The 22,927-nt window shown below is 38.5% G+C and overlaps 1 protein-coding gene across 4 annotated transcripts in view; it reads right to left on the bottom strand.

Moving 5' to 3' along the window:
* Window positions 1-22,927, bottom strand: part of TMEM255A (transmembrane protein 255A) — a 370,298-nt gene that overhangs the window by 136,720 nt on the left and 210,651 nt on the right. For all 4 annotated transcript variants that reach the window (XM_044057351.1, XM_044057350.1, XM_044057348.1 and 1 more), the window contains exons 5-6: window positions 20,047-20,127; window positions 11,693-11,781 (exon numbers count right to left, since the gene is read on the bottom strand). In XM_044057351.1, the coding sequence (XP_043913286.1) occupies window positions 11,693-11,781; window positions 20,047-20,127 (170 nt within the window). The remainder of the gene's footprint in view (window positions 1-11,692; window positions 11,782-20,046; window positions 20,128-22,927) is intronic.

Here is a 22,927-nt window from a genome sequence, read left to right as displayed (position 1 = left end):
TCTATGTGTGTCCTAGAATGTTCCTTGTGATTTTCTGAACCAGTCATTTTCACCACCTCAATGATTCTTTGAAAAGGATCTTTGGGGGGGGGGGGCATATGCCCATGGCAGGAAGGATCTTTCCATCCTTCTTACACATAGACAACGTATCTTTCACTTTGGGGCCAAAAAGAGAGGTGTTGTCAAAGGGGCATTGATGAATGTAGACTTATAAGGCTCCACAAAATGACACAAATGCATCCAGGTATGTCTACTAATGGCTATGCCTGAACCCATGGCCCTTGAGGTTCCTTCTGCCACATTAGAAATAAGCTTCATGGATGAGTTAGAAATCAATTGTAGGGTTGCCAACTGAGAAATGACTGAATCTTTCATCTCTTCAGACACTGTTCCTTTGACAGGATGTGAAAGTTCCTTAATCAGATCCCTCTGAGGTCTAGTAAAAGGTGCCAAGTATTTCAGAGACCTTAAGCCAAAGTTTGCTGAAGCACAGACTAAATCTGTCCATCACCTGTGACTCCTTGTCAGAAGGATGGCTAGAAGCACTTTTGTCGGCAAGTTCCTTTCTAGTGGTCCATGCCATGACCATGGCATCAGCAAGGGGACCTTTTGACTAAAACAGCTTAGACTCTGGAGGGGTCATAATCCTATCTGGCTTCTTGGGAACAGGCTAAATGGAGTCAGATTCCTTCCATGCCCACTGCAAAACCAACTCCAGGAGCTCATCAGCAGGTGGGACCACCCAGGTAGTAAATGGGCAGGTACCAAAAGCTTCCAGTAGTACAGAATCATCTAATGATGGGTTGCTGGACTTCCAGCCACCTCTCTGTTTCAGGATCTCAAAGATGTCTCAGAATGAGATATCTTCAGGAGGTGACTGTGGGGACGCTTCACCCTCATAAAAATCTGTGTCCTTGAGACTGATTCGGGGAATTGATATGTTTCCTCTTGAATGTCCTCTTCTTAGGGGTCTTCTTAGAGGGATACTCTGGGGGAGGTATCAGAAGAGGAGGGAAAAACCTAGGGTTTTGGTACCAGCTGGCCCTATAAAGATGATGGCTGAGACTCAAGGTGCAGAGGCAGGACAGAAGAAGACATAAGATCCAAAGGGGAGGCATTGTCTGGGTCTGAGATGCAGATATAGCTCTCTCCAGTACCCTGAAGACAGACCATCCTGGAGAGGAATAAGAACATGGATCTGAGAGGCCAGGCCTCTGATCCCCGGTCCCATTCTGCTCTGTGGACAGCTGCCCATAGACCAAAGTTGGACCCGAACTGACCTTCACCTAGGCTCTGAGATGCAGAGATGGCTCTGAAACCCCCAGAGTGGACTGCAGCACCTAGGACCCCATGAGGTAGAATCAGCTCCGAGAGCTCCCTGGATCCAATTAAATTGAAGAGCTCAGAGCAAGTCTCTGATTTCGGGATACCAGAATCATCTGATTCAAAAAAAGGCTCGGAAACCTAGATAGGAGTCAAAGGAGGAATTGGTAGAGGAGGAGGAGTGGATATATGGATCTCTTGACTGATGAGGAAGGAACCGTGAAAGGGGCAAGCTAGCTCTGCACCAAGAGGAGCTTTCTCACTAGCCTCTCTACATCTTCTTTGGTGAGACTTCTGGATGAATTAGTGGATAGAGCTGATGGAGACTTTTATATTTCTAAAAATGGGGAAGGCACTCTATATGGAACCGAGTCAACTGAAGGAGAATATCTCATTCTAGGCAGAATTGGTAAGGAGGACATCTGATCTGAGGTCTTCAGATCCGACAAATCTTTAGTTGTCAGAGACTTTGGATCTGAAGAAACTGTCAGATCCAAGGGCTTGAATTTGGTCTTAAATGAATCCAAAGAAAGGGTAGGATCCAATCATTTTTGCTTCTTCTTTGTATGATCTGAAGAAACAATAGGATCTGAAGAAGTTCTCTTGATTGATTCTTCCAAGGACCTGGAGGATACAGAAGAGGTGCTCGGAGAAGTAGTCTTTTTAGGTTTTTCTTTGGAAGGTCCAGATATAGCCTTGTCAAAGGAAGAAGGCAAGAGACCCTTAAAAATAAGTCTGTTTCTGCAATCTATCAACACCCTCGGATTGTAGACGTGACAAATGGAGGTGGAGAGGACCTAAACAAAAACACAGAAGGAGTGTGAGACAGACACGGGGATCTTCTGACTGCATTTGCCACACTTTTTGAACCCAGCCAGGCTTTTTTCCTTTTCAGCCACCACCAAAGCGAAAAGCCAAGCACAGTCACAATTACAATAACAACAGCAATCAAATTGAGCTACAAGTTAAATGGAGAAAGTCGTTGTCATCTTCTTTTTTTACAGAATGAAGCAGTAGGAAAAGAAGGAAGGGAAGAAAGTACCAACAATAGTACTGAAGACTATGATAATTGTAGAAGAGAGGAAGAGGGTTACTAACAATAGTAACCAGAAATACTGCAAACGTTAACAAGGAAAGAAAGCAGTGATTTGCTGGAAAGGTAAGGGACGAAGATTAACCAGTAAACAAAAAATGTTTAGCTAAAGTAGGTTAAAGCAATTGAAGACAAAAAATTTAACTTTTGAAATTCTACTTATCACCCAAATTTGAGAGAACAATGGACCAAGTCTTTTCACTGACAGCAGCAAAAGAGATCTGAGGTAAAGGAGGGTGGGGCATTCTGGGTAAGGGAGAAGCTTGAGAGTTCAAAGTTGCCACAAGCTTTTACAATGGCTAAGTCAGATCTGAAGGCTCAGATCCAAACCCATCAATCTAGGAAGGAATGAAAACTGACAACAACAGATCTGTGGATGGCACATAGACTCATTCAACAAAAACATTGCTTCAGTTATGACCGATGATCAAATAATACATAACCCTCAAATGAGCTGATCAGTGACTAATGATAGGTTATAAATACCAACTACTTCTAAAATGGTTGCAGATAAAAAGCTTTTCCCCATCATATGCTTTAAATTTGGAACTCATTATCAGTCTGTTTGAAGGTTGATTTCAAAGTCATCAGGACTGGTCTAAGACCCTTATTTATAGTCATGTTAAGAGTACGGAAAATGTGGTGTCATCTTGCATGGGGTAAAGTAAGCAAATACTTCATTTTTAAGGGTTTTTCTATATATAACAGCATTTTTTCATCACTGTTTATTATCCTCCTTGTTAGTGTTGCTGTCACTTAAACTAAATTATGTGTAAAAAATATATATTATCCTTGAGTCTTCCTATCTAGACTTGTCCAGTTAGATACCTGATGAATCTTTCTAGGTGATTGTTTAAAAGCCTTAACAATAGTCTAAATGTACTCTTGTATTTCTCAGTGTTCTGTTATATGCATAGCTAATGAAGTATCTAAACATTTAGTTTCACAGATAAAACTGTCAAACTTACAATAACATGGCCTGATTGTTATAAACCCATGTTGATATTTTCTACTCTAAATACGTATCAAAATCATTACTGAAGGAAGGTTATAACTAACATTTTCTGATTGAAAAGGGGGCTTGTATAATAATCGTGGAATGTGTTATGTAATATATCTGCCACATTTGTTTATTGTATTTATTTTTAGTAATAGGACTCAGATATAGTGTTTGCTCATCCAGCCATAATGTTACAAGCATAAATGGAACGACATCATTGTCTTACTGACTAACTAAAGGTTACCACTTAGTAAAATAAAGGAAAGAAAATATCATGATAGTTCCTGAAGTCTTTCTTAGCTGCTCAAGTTTTCTGATCATATGATTTTTAAAGCAATAATCCAAGTCTAGGTCTGGGTAATGTAGAATTTACCCTCAGCTGGCATGATTCGATCATGAGGGCATTCAATAATAACTCAAAGCAATGACTTATAAAGTACTCCAGTGACCTCCTTTGGGTGACTAGACTTACCGTTTAGAATTAAATGGGCTATAGAAAATGCTTTTATTGACTTTGACAGATGCATAACTAGTCAAAATTTAAATTGTTGTCCAGTTATATCTAGATATTTCATGATGGTGCTTTTTATCATTTGGCAATTTATTTTGTAATCATAATTGTTGACAATGCTCATCATGCTAGATTTACTGGTATTAAAGGCAAGGTCATTACTATTGCACAAGGAGTATATTTTTAGACCATCTTGGAGAACTTTGGAATCTTTTATTTAAGCAATATGTATTACCTAGTTAGCAGTTATTGCCCTATTTGATTATACATATCCCATTTCCCCACTTTTATATGTGAGAAGAATAGACCAAAAAAGGAGTGTACCCCAGTAGAAAGCCATATGAGACACCAACGGTAACCATTATCAGTAACCCACCACCACCCTGACTTATGCATCCTGTTGTTTAACCAGTTTTAAGATATGTAAACTGTATGTTAGTTACTATCAGATGTGATGCATGTTTGTAAGATACCATATATTATTTATTGGAGTTTTTCTTTCTGTGTGAATGAGTTTTGACCAGTAGGTATATACCTAGCAAACAGAAAAGAAATCAGTTAACTAACTGAAAAAAGTGAAAATACTACCCAGTAATTAAACTGGTGAACATGCATGTCACTGTGTGTGTGTGGTCTTTGAATGAATGGCTATACCATTTACACATTAGATTCTGACATGAACAGCTTTAACAAAATAATTCAGTCTTTACTGATGACAATTGTACAACATCAGTCAGAGCCGGATCCAGCACTAGGTGACCAAGGCAGTTGCCTACAACACACTGTTTGTGAGGGGGCCTGCTTGTCGAGGGACTGTTACATTTACTTTATAAGTACAAAAATAATTATGTGTTTTTATTTTTAAAGGTGTTCTTCAAGAACGCCTTCTGGATCCGGTTGTATGTGGGCATCATCGCACAGACTTCCTGTTCTTCCTTTTGCAAGAGCAGAGTTTAAATACAAGAAGACAATTCTTCTGCTGCTGCTTCTGTGATGAACGCGAACTCACTCCTGGACAGATTCTTCTTCTTCTACAGGAAGTAAGGTTGTGTGTGTGTGTGTGTGTGTGTGTGTGTGTGTGTGTGTGTGTGTGAAATGTCCCATGCAGGGATAGCAGGTAGTTAGCTTACACTCAAACCCTGTACCTTAGTCACAGGAAACAACAGCCCTATCTATCCCAACCACCAAACTTAAAAAAAAAAAAAAAATGAGCTTCAGGTGCATTTTCAAGGAACCAAGTGTCAAGTGCACACCTCTCAACTGTCCCTGATTTTGACTCAAATTTTACCTCTGTCTCTCTTAATCCCTCCTAAAACTTGTGACTTTTTGAGAAAAGGGGGTAAATTGTACTTAATTAATAATGACAATAGTTAAGAGTTACAGACTTCTTTTACTTCAGAAGCTGTTTATTAATTCACGTTTTTGTATTTAAAGTTTCAACGTAAACTGTATTGTCATTTAGGAACACACACATGTAGCCTAAACAAAATTTTGTGCATCAGCTCCTTCTTGAGATTACAAACAGCACATACAAGTAAAAGAATGAACACAACTAGCATATACAATCCTACTCCCAGTACATGTACAAAAGAGCAGAAAAATTCCAACACTTAAATACAGAGTAATATACCCTCAAGTTACAATAACTGCCCCATTTAAATAAAAGACATGATACAGACTGCACATTGCCTAAGTTGTCTGTGTAATATTGCACTTGATAGGGATAATATAAATAAATATTGCACTTAATTGGAATTTGTGTGGTATGTATTATACAACAGACTCTAGGTATTTGTATAAAAAAGAAAGAACTGACTTAGTTAATGTCCAGTTCTCTGAGACTTATGCCCGAATTCAGAAGTCTGACCACTGTTGGGTCAAAACTTTTATTGAATCTGATAGTCCTGCAGTGGATGCTGCAATATCTTCTACCCAATGCCAGATGCTTAAACAGTCCGTGTGCTGGATGCTTGATGTCTTGTATTATTTTGATGGCCATTCTGATGCTTCTTGTAGAGTAAAGTTGTTGTATCGATGGAAGACTGGTGCCTGTTACCTTCACTACAGCCCTCACCACTCTCTGTAGTGCCTTCCTTTCTATAGCTTTACAACTTTCAAACCACACCGTGAAGTTGCTGGTGATACTCTCAATAGCACTTTTATAGAAGGTGGAGAGGATATGAGGTGGGAGTTTAGCTTTCTTCAGCATTCTCAAAAAAAATAGATGTGTTTGTGCACTTTCTTGACCAGCTGGCTGGTGTATCTTGACCAGGAGAGATCCTCTGATATGTGTACGCCTAAAAAGTTCATACACTAAACACTCTCTACACTCTCATCATTGATCATGAGCACTTAACACTCTCTACACTCTCATCATTGATCATGAGCACTTAACCCTCTCTACACTCTCATCATTGATCATGAGCACTTAACCCTCTCTACACTCTCATCATTGATCATGAGTACTTAACACTCTCTACACTCTCATCATTGATCATGAGCACTTAACCCTCTCTACACTCTCATCATTGATCATGAGTACTTAACACTCTCTACACTCTCATCATTGATCATGAGCACTTAACCCTCTCTACACTCTCATCATTGATCATGAGCACTTAACCCTCTCTACACTCTCATCATTGATCATGAGTACTTAACACTCTCTACACTCTCAACATTGATCATGAGCGCTGGATGGCTTGTTTTCTTTTTCCTGAAGTTGATGATAATCTCTTTGGTCTTGCTTACATTCAGGTCAAGGTTATTCCCCTCACACCAACTGATCAGAGATGCCACCTGCTCTCTGTATGCTCTTTCATTCTCCTTTGTGATGAGCCTCACAACTGCGGTATCATCAGCAAACTTGATGTGGTTGGACATGTGCTTTGCATAGCAGTCGTAGGTCAGGATGGTGAATAATAGTGGACTGCGAACACATCCCTGTGGAATCCCAGTATTAATCTTGATAAACTTTGATGTGTTCTTACCCAAACTCAGTCTCTGCAGCCTCTCAATCAGGAAATCCAGGATCCAGTTCTAGAGATGTTTACTGACTCCTATATATGCCAGTTTCTCTATCAGCTGCATTGGTACCACTGTATTAAATGCTGAGGTAAAATCTATGAACAGCATCCTCACATAGTTGTCATTGCCCTCTAGATGTTCAAGAGAGCTGTGTAGTGCTAATGATATGGCATCAACCTGTCAGTGTCTCAGGTTAATAGTACTAATATTTTAAAAGTGTCCCTGATTATTTGTGTATTTGTCCCTGACTGGTTGAGAACTATGGTCAAGTGCATTTTACAAGGAATCATTAGCTTCAAGGGAAGAGACATTTACTGCTGCTCATGCCTAGTCTGTCTACAGTGTGTAACTGTTGATTAGCAAATAGTATCACTATTGGGCTAAAGAATTTAAAAACATTGTTAGTAGCACAACAGATAGCATACTTCTTTTTGATGCAGAAGGCTGTGGGTTCTACTTCCACAGCATGTAGATGGATTGCTGATACTGTGTTGTACTTTAAGGGGATAGGGTGCTGCAGTCCTGACTATGTCCTGCTTGGATGAGATGCCTAGTAACTGTGAACCTGTTGTCAGTTTGCTATCCATTCCCTATTGCAATACTACGAGCTTACCATTATTTTAATGTAACATAGGCTACGTATTTTTCAAGGGCAGCAGGGACTGAATTTGTAGATGAAACACTGAAATATAAAGTTGTTTGCTAGTAGCAACCTCTTCATTAGTTACAGATGTCTTTAATGTGGAATTATTTAGATGACAGGGATTGTGCATATCGACTGATATTGGTGGAGTGTAATTACAGAAGTTTGAGTACACCTTTATTGTTGAAATGTTCTGAATTGGGCAGTTTTGTCATTGCCTACTGGAAAAATGTTTAAAGCTACAAATTTAAAACACATTGTAACAAGTGGTACTGTATTATACAAGGAACATTATTTAACAGAATCAGGAAGGTGAATCAAAGGACATATGCATGTATGAATGGTCCTAAAAATCTGTGCAAGGGGCCTACGATTTGAAAACAGCCCAAAGGTAAACTTTATCTGCCACTATCCAGATGCATTGTCTTTGAATGTGGGTTTCAGCACTGTTTTAATGAATGTGAGTTTCAAGGGCAGAGAAGTTTTAATGCTAATTCTGGTTTCATGTTTAGCACATGTTTATCAGTGTTTGTGCTGTGAAATTTAAAATAAAAGTTCAAAACACAAATGAAACCTATAAAAAATAATAAAGCATGAATACCAGCTCACAGGAACAGACTACACTTTAATATGAGTGCTTTCATTGGTGTAAAACCATCTGACTTCTTCAGATTAACTGAACATAAACATCACTTCCTTTTATACAAATTCAGTCACATGATCCCTGAATAATGCATTTCTTAAAAGCTTTACATTCAATTGAAATAAAATAAAATCCACTACAACACCACAGTACCTTCTTCAATACAACTAGGAATGTTTGTAAAACAGAATAAATAAACTAAATAAAGTGCAATATGCAAGTTTGGCCATAGCCTGTTAATTTACACAAGCCCTATTAAATACCACACGTTTTGAAATATGAAAATCTGCCTTTAATTTTAGTAAGCTAGAAATGGAGGCCGTATCATTGAGTCCAGGTGGGTGTGTGGCATCACATCTCAGTTGCCACACTAGCTCATTGTATTCAAGGAACAATGGGGTGGGGTGGGACAATGCTGTACAGTGACACCTATGAGGAGATATCGGTGAATGAATTTAATATTGCTTACTGCAATATTGATATCATAATAAATGATTTATTACTTGATAATCAGATTACGATCACCAAATCCCAGTTCCTCACACAGCAAAGTCCCCGTGCACCAACTATTTTTAGGATACCCAAGATGCATAAATGCATCAATGACCCCCCAATGAGACCGATTGTTGATGCTAAGGCATCTAAAACTTTTACATTGGCTAAATTCATTGATTACAACTTAAAAGCAACTTTAGACCTTTTTCCACATATACTCAAGGACTCTTGGGATTGTCTAAAGGAAATACACAAGGAATACTATTCAGATCACTTAAGTTTGGTTACAGTCAATGTCAAAGATTTATTTACAATAATCCCCCATGAACAAGGCACCACAATGTTTTATGATTTTTTTTATGTACTAATATTTAGCTCAGTCATTCAAGAATTTTGATGTTCAGGACTCTGATGGAAATTATTTTGAAAAATAATTTCATTATTTTTGAAAATCAATTATTTAGGCAGAAAATAGGTGTAGGCAATGGGGGTGGCTTGTGCCCCCATATTTGCCAATATTGTGTTGGCTCAATGGGAGACTAATATTGTCTTTAAATCAGAACTGTTTAAATACTGTAGGTTCTATGGGCGCTTCCTGGATGATATATTACTATTTTGGGAAGGCTATGTGGATCAGTTAGGTGAATTCTTCACTTCTTTAAACACAAGCACACAGTTCTTACAATTTATCATGACTACTAGTAGTGACATGATCAACTTTTTGGACATTACCATTTGCAAGGATAGAGAGAACGAAACGTTTACCTCTGGGTTATGCAGAAAGCCAAACTATTCTAATGCTCTATTGCATTTCGACAGCTGCCATCCTAGGCATCAGGAAAGATCTCTAGTCAAGGGGCAAGCTGTCAGATTAGCTAGAATGGTCAGTGATGATAGGGTGTTCCTAAATGAGATGAAAATCTTAAAAAGTATGTTGTTAAACCGAGGATACCCTTGTCCTTTTATAGAACCTGTACTAGATGAAGTCATGATAAAGAGACAAAGCAAGCATTTCTAGTCCCTATTGAGTGCAGCACTTGTGGCAATGAGAACAGCAGCAGTGATAAGTGAAAACACTGGGAATGTGGTTAAACCCTTTAGTAATGCCATGATACTATCATGTAACCTCAGTTTTGAAAGCATTAGAGAGGTGGTTATGAACAATTGAATAATTTTCAGTAGTGATGAAGAAAATCTTAAAAAAGCAGGGGAGAAACCTTTGATTATATACAAAAAATATCTGAGCATAAAAAACCTGTTGGAAAGAGGAGGTATTGTTAAAACAAAAGGGCACATGAAAAAATGTGGACATTGTGCCCAATGTCCCTATATTTTGGAAAACAACACTGTTTACATCAAAGGGTATGGTAAAGTGACTTTACAACAGCATCTTAATTGACTAAGCAAGAGCTTGGTTTATGTCACTATTTGCCAACAATGCAACAATTTTTATATAGGGGAAGACCATTAACTCCTTTAATAAATGCATTTACCAACACCTATATGACATACAAAAAGGCAACATGAATAATGCCTTAACAAAACATATCCATGAATTTCCCAACCACCACTTTAAATTCAGTGCATTGGAACAAGTAGTGAACCAGGGGAAGGGGGGCCACCCCAGGGGGTCCTCCCCATTGTTCCTTGAAGAAAGGCAGATTTTCATATTTGAAGACATTCTCAAATAAGTGGTATTTAATAGAGCTTGTGTAAATGAACAGGCTAAGGCCAAACTTGCATATTGCACTTTATTTTATTTATTCTATGTTGCACAAACATTCCTGATTGTATTGAAGAAGGTACTGTGGTGGTGTACTGGATTTTATTTTATTTCAATTGAATGTAAAGCTTTTAAGAAGTGCATTATTCAGGGATCATGTGACTGATTTTGTATAAAAGAAAGTGATGTTTTTTGTATAAAAGGAAGTGATGTTTTATGTTCAGTTAATCTGAAGAAGTCAGAAGATTTTAAGCCGATGAAAGCGCTCATATTAAAGTGTAGTCTGTCCCTGTGAGCTGGTCTTCGTGCTTTATTATTTGAAATAAAAGTTGTAAATTAAATCCAGAGAATCATTGTAGAAGTATGCACACTGAGAGGTTTGAACAGTGATTGTGGTAACTGGGGAGAAATTGCCAAGTAATGGGATACTGGGATGGTTGTGGGGGGGGGGGGACAAGCCATTATCCTGCCTCGGGCCCCATTTGACCATGATCTGGCTCTGACAACAGAGGATTCTTGGAACAAAATAGAGTACAAAAGAATGAAATCCATTGTTTCTCTGTCCCAGGATCTTGAAACACAGTATATGTGTGCAACATGTAAATGGTCACATGACTGATAATTCTGTTTGATCCCTCATCGGGGGATATGTAACAGGTTGGTAACAGAACATGTTCTAAATGTTACATGTACAGTCTGGATGGAGCAAGAGTTTGTACTATGCTGTGTTAATAAGGGGCTTCTTCTTGAGAAGTAGCCTAGGCATTGTGAAAAGAGTTTATAAAAAAGACTTTCGTCTTTTCCTGGTTAGGGGTCACCACAGCGGAACTCCGGTCTGCTCATGATCGGCAGTGGATTTTTACGGTGCCGAGTTGCCAGCCTGATGCCCAACCTTCAACGAAGACATGCCCATTCACGCTTGCACATAACTGCATGTCTTTAATGTCACTTGACTGCGAGGTAGACATGCAGACTCCACACAGAAGGTGCTCCAGCCGAAAATCGAATGGGAGAACCTCTTGCTGTGAGGCGACAACGCTAACCACTGCACCACCGCGGCTCGTGAAAAGAGTTTATTATCATCTGAAATTCAGAATTCAGTCTGTGCAAAAACTGACCTTACAAATGTCTGATTAAAAGTTGTAAACCACAGGCTAATGAGATGCTATTCACTTTTCACTTAGAAATATTCAGTTTTTAATGTTAAAAAATATTGAAGCTGGTCTCCACTTACCTTCCACAGTTGTATAGGTCACAACAATAGCATGTGTTGCTCTTTATTTTCAGTGAACAAGGACCACGAGGAAAAGCCTGACAAATAACCTTTGTAAAAAAAGAAAAGGTAAAATAAGTTATGGCAGTCATCTGGGTAAGACCAAACGGCCCACTGTTCAGTAGAAGAACAGTAAACACCTTAGATTTTCCAGTTTCCATTAATCTAACTTACAGCTATATTTTATATATCAGTCTAGGTAACAATAAAACATTTAATTGACAAGTCATTGACTGATTTGTGATCAACTCACAAAACAGCAAACAGCATTCTGAAATACAGTCATAAAAGAAAAAAGTATATTTTGAGGAAGGCAAGCCCCCTGCACCCCTCACACCCCCACTCATATATATATATATATATATATATATATATATATATATATACCAATTCAGAGGCCACACCACTATGGGCAAAAAGAAAATCTGTGGTAGATCAGCAAATTGTCCTTTGGGGAAAAGCCTGTCAGCCACACACTAGTGACCGGCCATGTGAGTACTCATCACTAGTGTTTCATGAACAATCCTGGCTCCCTAATGAAGCACCAACAGTATGACTGGATTTTATTTGCTGTTCACGATAGCAGTTCATAGATAGTTACTAGGCTAATGGTCCCACAGGACTTTTTAAAGCTTAGCCCTATTACCCAAAGTGAAAATCAAACCCTGTACCTTGTCCCTAGCAGGTAAACATTTTAACCATTATGCCATCCCCCAACTATTCAGCTCCTTACACACTTTGCTAATTGTTATCATTTTTCCTTTGTAATGGCACTACTAATAGGTTCATAGGTTCATACTAGACTATCTGCCCTAGGGCATTTATAAGCCTAGCCAGAGTGAGTTTGGCTTTCGCCACCCATTTTAAATTAATTTTGCTACGCCCTTTTTCGAGGTTAGTATACTGTGCCTCTGTCTAACAGTGACACAGAAGTGATACCCGGGGTAAACCTACAATCTCCCATCCACTCATCAAGATTCCTCTTGAAGAGAGTCAGTGAGGGACTCTGCCTAACCTGGACTGGGATTTTATTCCAGAGTGAAGGGAGCCTCTGGGTTATGAATCTGTCCCTCCAGCATGTCCTATTTATTTCAGTGCTGAGGTTCAAGTCTCTCGAGCTCGTAGCTCGATGGGATTTGGATTTTCTGAGGTGCAGCATGTCCATTAATTCCGGGTTGGACATGGATTTATACGTCAGGCACAGATCGCCTCTGAGCAGGCGGTATGCCACTGAGTAGAGCTGGAGTTTCTTTAACCGGGCAGCATATAGCATCTGTTTGAGCCCTTTGATCCTCTTGGTGAGGTACTTTTGGGGTCTTTCCAGTTGCTGCAGGTGTCTGGTAAGGTACATCCCAAAAGGGGCATTGTACTCAATTATGGGCCTGATGAGGGATGAGTAAAGAGGTACAATGACCTTCCCTGATCTAGATGTGAATCCTTTCATGATTAGGTGGGCTATATAAAATGTTTTTCTAACCACTTTGGCCGCATGGTTGTCAAATGAGAGATTGCTATCAACTTGGGTCCCCAGGTCCCTAATTACTTCTTCTGTACTTAATGGATTACCACCTATGTGGTAATTTGTGGGCACTTTGTTTTTCCAAAGGAGATGACTATACACTTTTTGGCGTTTAGCTTGAGGCCATGGCTGTGGCACCAGTTGTCTGTTTCTATGAGGCCCTTTTGGAGGATGCTTGTGTTGGCTGGAGAGTCGATTATGGTGCCCAGACTGCAATCATCTGCGAACTTGGTCAGCCACAGTCCTTCCTTGTTGGCCTGTACCTCCGAGAAATATATACCGAACAAGAGAGGTCCCAGGACTGAGCCTTGTGGGATGCCACTTGTAACTGGTTTGGAGTCTGACATGGCTCCAGCAATTCTAACCATGTGGGTTCTGTCCTTGAGCCAGTTTGCAACCCATCTAGTGACATAGGGGTTTATATTTAAGCTGGTGAGCTTATCTATAATGCCCGAGTGGGGTATTGTATCGAAGGCTTTTGTGAGGTCCAGGTAGGCTGTGTGGACCACCTTCCCCTCGTCAATGGCCTTGGTGACTGTTTCAAAGAAATCAACCAGGTTTAAGAGGCAGGATCTGCCCTTAACAAAGCTGAACTGGGTAGGATCCAGTGTCTGTAGGTCCCCAATATCTTTATTTATGAGGTCCATGATGATCCTTTCCATAGCTTTGCAGACCAAGCTAGTCAGGCTTATGGGGAGATAGTTTCCAGGATCCGTTGAGGCACCACCTTTGTGGAGAGGGACCACTGTTGCTGTAAGCCACTCTTTGCGTACATATCCTGCAGTAAGGCTGAGATTGAACAGTAGTTTTATGTTTGGGTTTAGCTCTTCTTGGAGTTCATGTAGGACGCAGCCCGGGACACCGTCTGGTCCCATTGATGCTGTGTTTTTTGCTTTGGAGAGGGCGGCTCTTACCTGAGCATCTGAGATGTCAGGGGGGGCAGCACTCTGCTGGGATAGATATTTGCCCTTTTGGTGGGGAGGGGAGGGAGAAGTTTGCGCTGAACCTGTCAGCTAGGATGTTGGCGATGTCTGTGGGTTCGGTGTATTTTTTGTCATTTTGGACTAATTCTGAGCATATCTGGGAATTCCCACCCAGGTTCCTAACATAACTAAAGAAAGCCTTGTGATTATCCTTAGTGTCCTCTGCAATTTTGTCTCTCGAAGCTGGCCTTAAACGATTTTATGAGTGCACCATTTAAAGCTAATGTGATCAAAAGGTAGTCAGAAAAACACACTGGTGAAGAATGAAATGTCTAATTATAGAAATTTGTGCATAAATTGCATTCATCAAAAAATATGCTGCAGGGGAAATCTCATTTCCCACAACTTGTAGTGATCTCTGAGGTGGTTAACTTTAATAATGACAGGTGCATCTCACTACACAGGGGAGGCTTTCCCTTTACCTACAGTAAGCAGTGATTGCATCAGTTGTATGACTGCCACATAGTGCACCTGTACAACCTTTTGCATACTGTCCTACAGCCTTGATAAGGCTGTATGACAATCCCTGTACACACAGCACTTACACAGGATGCCCTAAACAATCTGTTAACATGCATACTGCTTGGTCACTTATTCCCATTGTTCAGTCCCTTCAAGACATAAACAACTTCATCTCTGTACATAAATAAGTATGCAGTGAGAATCAGAATTTCAGGTTCCAGTTTATGCTAATGATGTGGTCCCTGCAAGGCCAGACTTTGGTCAACTGGTGCCCTAGGCAAAAGGGCTCCCCAGCGCCCCTCCCATAAGACCTGGTACCCCCATACCTACACCATCCAGATTACTGGAAAAGCACCCCTGCTTGATTGGCGCCCTAGGCGGCCTATGCCTAAGGCCGGCTATGGGTCCCTGCTGGTGAGCAGCTACATCACTGAAGTATCATACTAAAAAGCTAGTGCAACATTTTAATTTTACTTCTCTAACTCTAACCAATGCATTACTAACTATAAGTGTAATTAACTACCTTATTTGTTTCTGTAGCACAGCTGCCTTCTAATTCAACTGTGAGACCTCTGGATAAATATTTCAATGATTTTTTATTCAAATGTGAGAGCTAAGGACACATGGTTCAATGATTTTTCATTCAGAGAAACATATTTTATAAATCCATGGAAGACCTACAGCTATATGGCTCCTGTTATTCTAGCTTGATAATAGTTACACAAGCTATCAACATAGACATATTACTGATATTATTATTAGAATTATTACTTCATGCACTTAGTATAGAAATATTCAAATTCCTATGACAATGTAATGCTCTGTAACCAACCAGACTGTAACTTTATATGAAAGAAGGATGTGGACAGTGTGATGGATTACTGGTGAGATCTTTGCCTCACATCACAGATCTAGCGTCCAGGTGGTTCAGGTTTCAGATCAGAACTCCAGTCAGTATCTGTAGAGGGTCTGCATGTTTGTCCTGTGTGTTTGCAACTTGTGTGCTCCAGTTTCCAATTTCTGCTAAACTTTCAAAACATGTCTGACTGGTTACAGAAAACTAAAATATGTTTTGCTCTTTCTCTCTCTTGCTTTCTCTATACGGTTCCCCTGCATTTTGTCAAACATCTATTTGGTTGACAAATGCTAGAGGTGATGTTTTATGTCGATTGTATGGTTATCCAAACAGTCAAAATGTTGACAGTTATATTTTGTTGAAACAGGTGAGTAGGGTTGGAGGTGTTGAAAGTCTGTGTGTTTGTGAGACTTTAGGTTAGGGTCAGGGTAGGTGAAGGGATAAATTTTGTATTTTTGTGTGTCAGTGTGGGTGTGTATGTGTTTTAGGGTTAGGGTTAGGTAAGTTGATAGTAGTGTTGTGAGTGAGCGAGTGAGTGAGTGAGTGAGTGAGTGAGTGAGTGAGTGAGTGAGTGAGTGAGTGAGTGAGTATTTGTGTATCCAAGTGTGTCTTGTGTAATGACAGTGGTACAGGAAGTTTTTTTGTAAGGTAAAGTGTATGGAAGGGTAGTATCAGGTTTATGGTTAGCACCCATTACTAAGGTGACATACTGGGGGTGGAGCACCAGGGGAAGTTTGAATTTGGTTCACATGAACAAAACAGTGCAAGAAACTTCTCTGTGAGGAAGATTTTCAGTCCATATATCTCTAGTTAATCACTGTATATTAATCAGATCAGACAAAAGTAGTAGAAGTAGCGAACTTAAACTAGTCTTAAGTAAAAAAATAAATAAATAAAAAACATGTAACTGTACAGAATTACAATTATATATTTTTTATTTATTTTTTCACTTAAGACGAGTTTAAGTTCGCTACATCTACTTTTGTCTGATCTGATTAATATACAGTGATTAACTAGAGATATATGGACTGAAAATCTTCCACACAGACAAGTTCTTACACTGTTTTGTTTTTGGACCCACTACACTTGTTTAGTGGGTTGTTTTGAGACTTTGGGGTCTACCATGGAGATTACTTGTTTTTTAATTTGGTTCACATGAAGACAATGAATAAGAAAATAAAATAAAAGTTCTAAACTTTTTAAACTATATCACTGCTAGAAAGAAAGTGAGACAGTTAGGTGACACAAAAGCATTAGAACACATTAACAGCATGTCCTGTAGACAGTTTATATTACTGTTTCCAGACCCAAGGAACATTAAATCAGATTCCAAGACATTTGGAGAAAAAGAATACTATTCTGCTCATAGATGTAATGCGCTCCTAGTTGGGTGAAAGGAATTAGAGTGCCTTATATGTAATAGAAATGTGCCCCCTGCTCGCCTTACTCATACCTGCTAACCCCCAACCATAACCCTGTTCCTTCCTCCTGGCCCCAGCAGCATGAAAAGGGGCATGCTGCCTGTGACTGTGTTGCATTCTAGTGTATTGTACCGTCTCAGCTACTGTGGGAATCAAAGAAAAACATAAAGCATCAACGTATTATCCTTTCAGGTTATTCGCTGGAGCTCCAACTGCAGCAAGGAATCACTGAACCATTGCTCTGTCTATTACAAACTGTCATCAAATTTGTAGGAACAAGTTTTCTATCCCAAGAGAGCTGTTATAAGTTCCTATCTCCTATCCTGCACATGGGAACTTTTTATTTAATGTATTCTTTGGTTATCTATGAAATGGATTTCTTTTAAAATCTAGTGTTCCTTTTGATAATAATAACAATGACAATAATTAAATTAAACTGTATTAAAATACACCCCCTGATTCTTCTTTGGACAGCAGGGGTATAGACTTTGCCTGGCAAACACTGTTTCTAAAACTGGATCCTTTCATCCTAGCTCTGCTTCTATCATCGATTTTTTTTTTTTACAAGACAACAAGAGGAAACAGCAGTGAGTGACCTACTGCTCTGATAACCAAGGGTAGCAACACCGTAAGAATGCTGCAGTTCATTATGTTGGAGATAAAAATACTAATGTACCACTGTACTAACCATCTAACTTCTTGCACTACCTGACAGTCAGCAGCTTAGAGAAACAACACACTAAAGAATGACACTTTGTCAGAGTTGTGACCTCAGCCACAGATGTAGTTTGCTCTGTTACTCTACACTTCATCAGCTGTTAACTAGATAAGGTTTCCAGTTCCTGATTTCAGTTCACAGGTTTGAAATCTTCAGTCAGTGGTTTTGATGGTGTTAGAATGCTTGTACAAGGAGGTGGGGTAAAGTCCCCCCCAAGGGGTGTTCTTATTAGCTGTAGATTTTACATTTTGTTTATACATTGCTAAAGCTTCTTGAAGGAAATTTAGGGGAAGCACTTTGACATATAACTTTGGTTTCATAATTTTTGTTTTTATAGACACACTGCTATGCATACTTGCCTTAAGAAATGCTGGCCATATGACTTCAAACATTCAGCCTCTTCTAGAGACAGTCATTAAAAGTGTCTGTGGATTTGTCTGTTAGCTCTCCAATGTTCATGTTCATTGTCACTGCTTTAAAACAATGTCCCTGCTATATATATTCAAAACCCCAGTGCAACTTTCATCCCCTATTGAAACCCATATACCACTAAGATTTTCAGAAGCCATATCTACATGGCACACTGCTCTCTCTCTCTCTCCTTGCAGAATATGATATACCAAAGAAAATTAGAAACAGTACTATGAATTAGACATGTCTTGTCAGCTGATACTGATTATATATGTTCATTCCAATGATGAAATAGGGGAAAATAAGTAACTGCATTACATACATATATATGTAAGTAAATAAATATGTCTTGTCCATACTCGGTCACTGCCTTTCACAGTGAGGTGGCTTCAACATTTCCTGTAAATGTCTCACTGTGCACTGAAGTCATTACAGACACCCTGTATAGCTACCCACTTCAATTCCAGCCAATATAAATGCTAGATGTGTATAAAGATTCAAGAAATAGAGGTCAACCTTACTGTTACACTGATGGCCACACAGCCAGTAAAATACTCCTCAACAGAAAAAGGATTCAGATTTTATTTAAAGTTAAACACAGTATGAATGAATTCTGTAACACCATTCAAGAAACAGGCTTGGCAACACAGCTTTCACTACTCACAACTAGTTTTATCTCCCTCTTCCTTGTAATAACTCCACAATCGCATCATCAAAGCAAGAGATATGATGACACAGTTCTACAAAGTGCTCAAGCTTGCATGCAGCAAGCATGTACAACTGCACAGCAGTATTATATTGCGGTTTAATAAAAGAAAAGAAAAAAACTTGTAAAGTGTTTTAATGTATTATGACCAAAATGGAATGGTAACAGCAGCCACTGAAAGTAATACTTGTTTTGCAGGAAAACAGGCATTTCAGAAGTAAACATGTACAAATGCAGAGCCATGAAAGACGAGCTTTATGTACAGCTTTATATTCCAGTTGCATATGATTTTTAAATAACTGTTCCCCCTCCATTTTGATGCATTGGGATATAACCATACCCATAAATAATTTCACTCACATCAATTCTCAAGAATGAAATGTATGATCTGCGTCTTGACTGTAACTCTGATAATAAAAAGGAAATTGCTCTCACCTTGTGGAGATCTATGTACAACATTCAATATTAGACAAGTGGAAAGTACATACTGACTTGGTAAATTAAATTTCAGTATGTGTCCATAGCTTTGACCCCTCTCAAAATAGCAGTTACATAAGGTAGTGCCTCCACCCTCCCACATACGATGTATGACAAATAATTACAATTAGGTTGCCAGTCATGTCTACCTTTTCTTACGTGTTTGAGAAATGGATTTCAAGGAATTCAATTATTGATCTCAACTCTTCAGGTGAATTTCTCGAAGTCCATTTCTCAAGCATATAAACTGGTTATAATCTTTGACCCAGTCATAATTCCCTATATTATGTACTTGTTTTTTAACCATACTCATGTCAAAACATGCACTGTACCCTTCATTCAAACATATTTTATAGCTGTGTAGTAAAGAAGATAAAAATAACAGAAAGGAATTCTCAGTTGTTCTTATTCTTATATACCAAACTAAAATACAAATATCTCCATGTGCACTTCAGAGACAGACATGTACCTGAAGCATTCCCTGAAGCAGTGAAATGATTACTCTGTACCAGCTTAAGCTGTTAATGTAAATTTGTGTGCTTCAGAATTTGGGGCTGATATCACAGATGCACTGTAGTACTCCACAGAAGTTAGTTACAACTGGTTATCTGTGCATTACATAGATTGGGGTCAAAGGCACTTTATTTTGCACTTTTTGTTTTATTTTGTAAATTACATTATACTGGCTGTTGTATGGAACATCTGGGCTGAATGCATTCATGATACAAAAAAATCTGTGAATTCTTTATATAAAACACTTACATCTGACAAGTGGTCATCTGAAATGTAAGAAGTCACTTTGCTGTGATACTGACATCTTCCTGCATAAAGTGGCCTTACATCCTACAAAAGTAAAAATTGGACAAAGTGAATCAGTGTACTAAAAACATATTCAGAGATTACTAATTTTTCATCTAAGGAAGCTGGTCACATAATAGCAAGATTTTACAAATACGTAAATGTTAATGATGTGCTCTAATAATGGTAATAAAGAAACGAGTACATTACTACACTAAATAGTCAGATTTAAGATAATGAAACAAACAAAAAACTGTAAATGAAATGCAAACCACATGCTTCAGAAATAATATACTGGTTTCAGATCCCCAGGTGAATATTCATTCAGATCTTAAGACTGGATCATGCTTGTTGGAAAGCTAGCAACAGCAAACATTCAAACATGCAGTTCTAGTCTACATCACTATGATTTTCACCAGTATTTTGAGGACTAAGAAAGGACCCCAAATGATCAGGCATGACCTTTCTTTTTTCTCCAATGCAAGACAACCTGCCAGTGTACTGAAAAATCTTTATTCCCCCACCCACACATTCTAATTTAAAAGCTAGCAGTTCAGGATTAGACCTATATATATCTACTTGCAGATGCTATGAGAGGTTCTACATTCATAGCTGATTTTAATACAGTGATGGAAATAATAACAAATTACAAACAACAGGTAGAGTTTCATGACAGTTTTCTTTGCACTGTTACAGTACTACAAATGGCAATACAGTAAGAATTTGACTATTACAATGTATAAATTATTAGTAAAATGTTTATACATTTTAACTTATTGAGGTATTCTATATAATACACTCATACTTTTACATGTTTCAGTTTCATAACTTTACTCAACTTCTGTTTCCACATGCAGTAATCTTGATTTTGCAAACAAGAACCAGACAACCATCTGACCATATCTGTGAGGTCCCCTCTATGGACAGAGAGAAGCAAAACAAATAAAGACAGCTATGGTACACTTGCATCAATTTAGTTTACTTTTTACATACTTTATGAAGAGGCTAGTAATGCAATAAATTTGTGTTCAGCTTATTCCTCTCCCTCTTCCTCTTCCTCAGTCAGCTTTATAACTCTGAACTGTGTTGTCACTTTTACTAAATCAATCACAATTTAAGACTGATCTGTACATCTACAATGTTTTAGTGACAAAAATACTTGGACATATTCTCACCGAGTAATATTCCTTCTATCTTCAAATTGTGAACCCTTGTTTACATGCATGGTCTTCTCCAAAAGGTGCCACTTCAATGAACTTCATCAATTCCCCTAAGATAACTAAAAGTCTCTGCCACAGACATCCACTCTCTCCTTTCCTAATGAATATACCTGTTAAGTTCCAGCAAGTTTTTTCAAAAACCTGGCAAAGATCTTGCACTATCCTGACAGCACTCTGAACAGCCAAAGTTTTGTTTATGTCCTTATATACATGCTGGTCTTTGGAACTACTGTAACTGCAGGCAGTGCTCAAAATTGGGACTTAGCTTTTGGAATATGCAAATTATAACTTTATCTTTCCTAAAGTCCTTTTTTATCTTTATCTTTATTAAAATCCTTCTAGCTTTTCTTACTGCTTTGTTGCAATGAGTTTATCTACGCTAAGTCACTGGAAATAAATTTTAGAAAGTATCTGTTTAAATCTGATGTTGACAATACCTTCTGCTATCATCTGCAGGGGCAGACAGTTCCTTCCAGCCTCTCTGTAGTATTACTTTTATTTATTTATTTGTAAATGCATTGTTTGTTTATACATAAGGATATGTCCCTGCACTGACTCAAGCAGAATTGCAAAAGTAACTCTCATTTTTCTTTTGTACATCCCATTTACCACATCTGTATGATATACTTCTCAACAACCTTTTTTACCCTGCTTACCCTTGTAGCCACATTGGCACTCACTCAAAGGCTGTCTAACTTAGTGTAATACTAAGTAAAATGGCTAGTTGAAGTCTAAATAAGCTATATCTGAAGCCTCACTTATATTTTGCTTTTATTATCCAGTGAAAGAACTTGATCAGCTATATCTGTCCTGATTTATATCTGCAATACATTCCTGCTGTCTAAGGCCCTACATTCCCTTAGCCTCGAGACACTGAATTCACCTTATGTTGAGAATGAATGCTATCATTTCCTACCACACAGGTTAAACTGACTAATCTGTAGTATCCCACATCTTTCCTGTTCTTCCTCTTGTGAAGTGGTGTCATGTCTTCCATTTTCCATGGTCTTGTAATTGATTTTACTAGCTCCTGATTTGGTTTCCTCATGACTATGGATTGGGTCTAATTTGATCGCACTACCTTAATAATGCTCTAGTTTTAAAAGTACCTACTTAACCATGTTTGGATTGACAGCCCTAACCATAGCATCCCTATCGTCGAATAAGTTTGCCCTTTCATCACTCTCTTTTTCACCAATATTGTTTTATTTTATTAGTTTCCAACGATCATTCACTTTTATGAAAATAAGGCAGAAGCATACATTTAGTAATTCTGTGTTATCTCCTTTGTTCAGATTCATTCTCCACTGTTAAGCCTCAGTATTTCTTCCATATTTTCTTAGTGTGAAGGGTAAGGGGTATGTTGAAGGAAACATGTTAATGTATACATTTCATTTCTAATATGCTTTTTTAACAAGATAGATTCCTGAATGTTTTTAGTACGTATCTGCTGATTTGCTTCTTAATATTCACAAATGTTGACAGATTAAGAACTGTATAAAGATTTGTTCTGTGTAGAAAGTTGTATGATGGAATTTAGAACTCATGTCGGAAATTAATAAACAAGTAAGCAGGATATCTTGGCAAAATTAATGCTGTGGTTTTCATTTTTAATTGGTCACTGG

This window comes from Protopterus annectens, chromosome 15.part0, assembly GCF_019279795.1.
Source record: "Protopterus annectens isolate FY-2018-M chromosome 15.part0, PAN1.0, whole genome shotgun sequence".
NCBI lineage: Eukaryota > Metazoa > Chordata > Ceratodontiformes > Protopteridae > Protopterus > Protopterus annectens.
The sequence above is the reverse complement of the archived record's forward strand: the minus strand, read 5'-3'. Positions and strand labels throughout refer to the sequence as shown.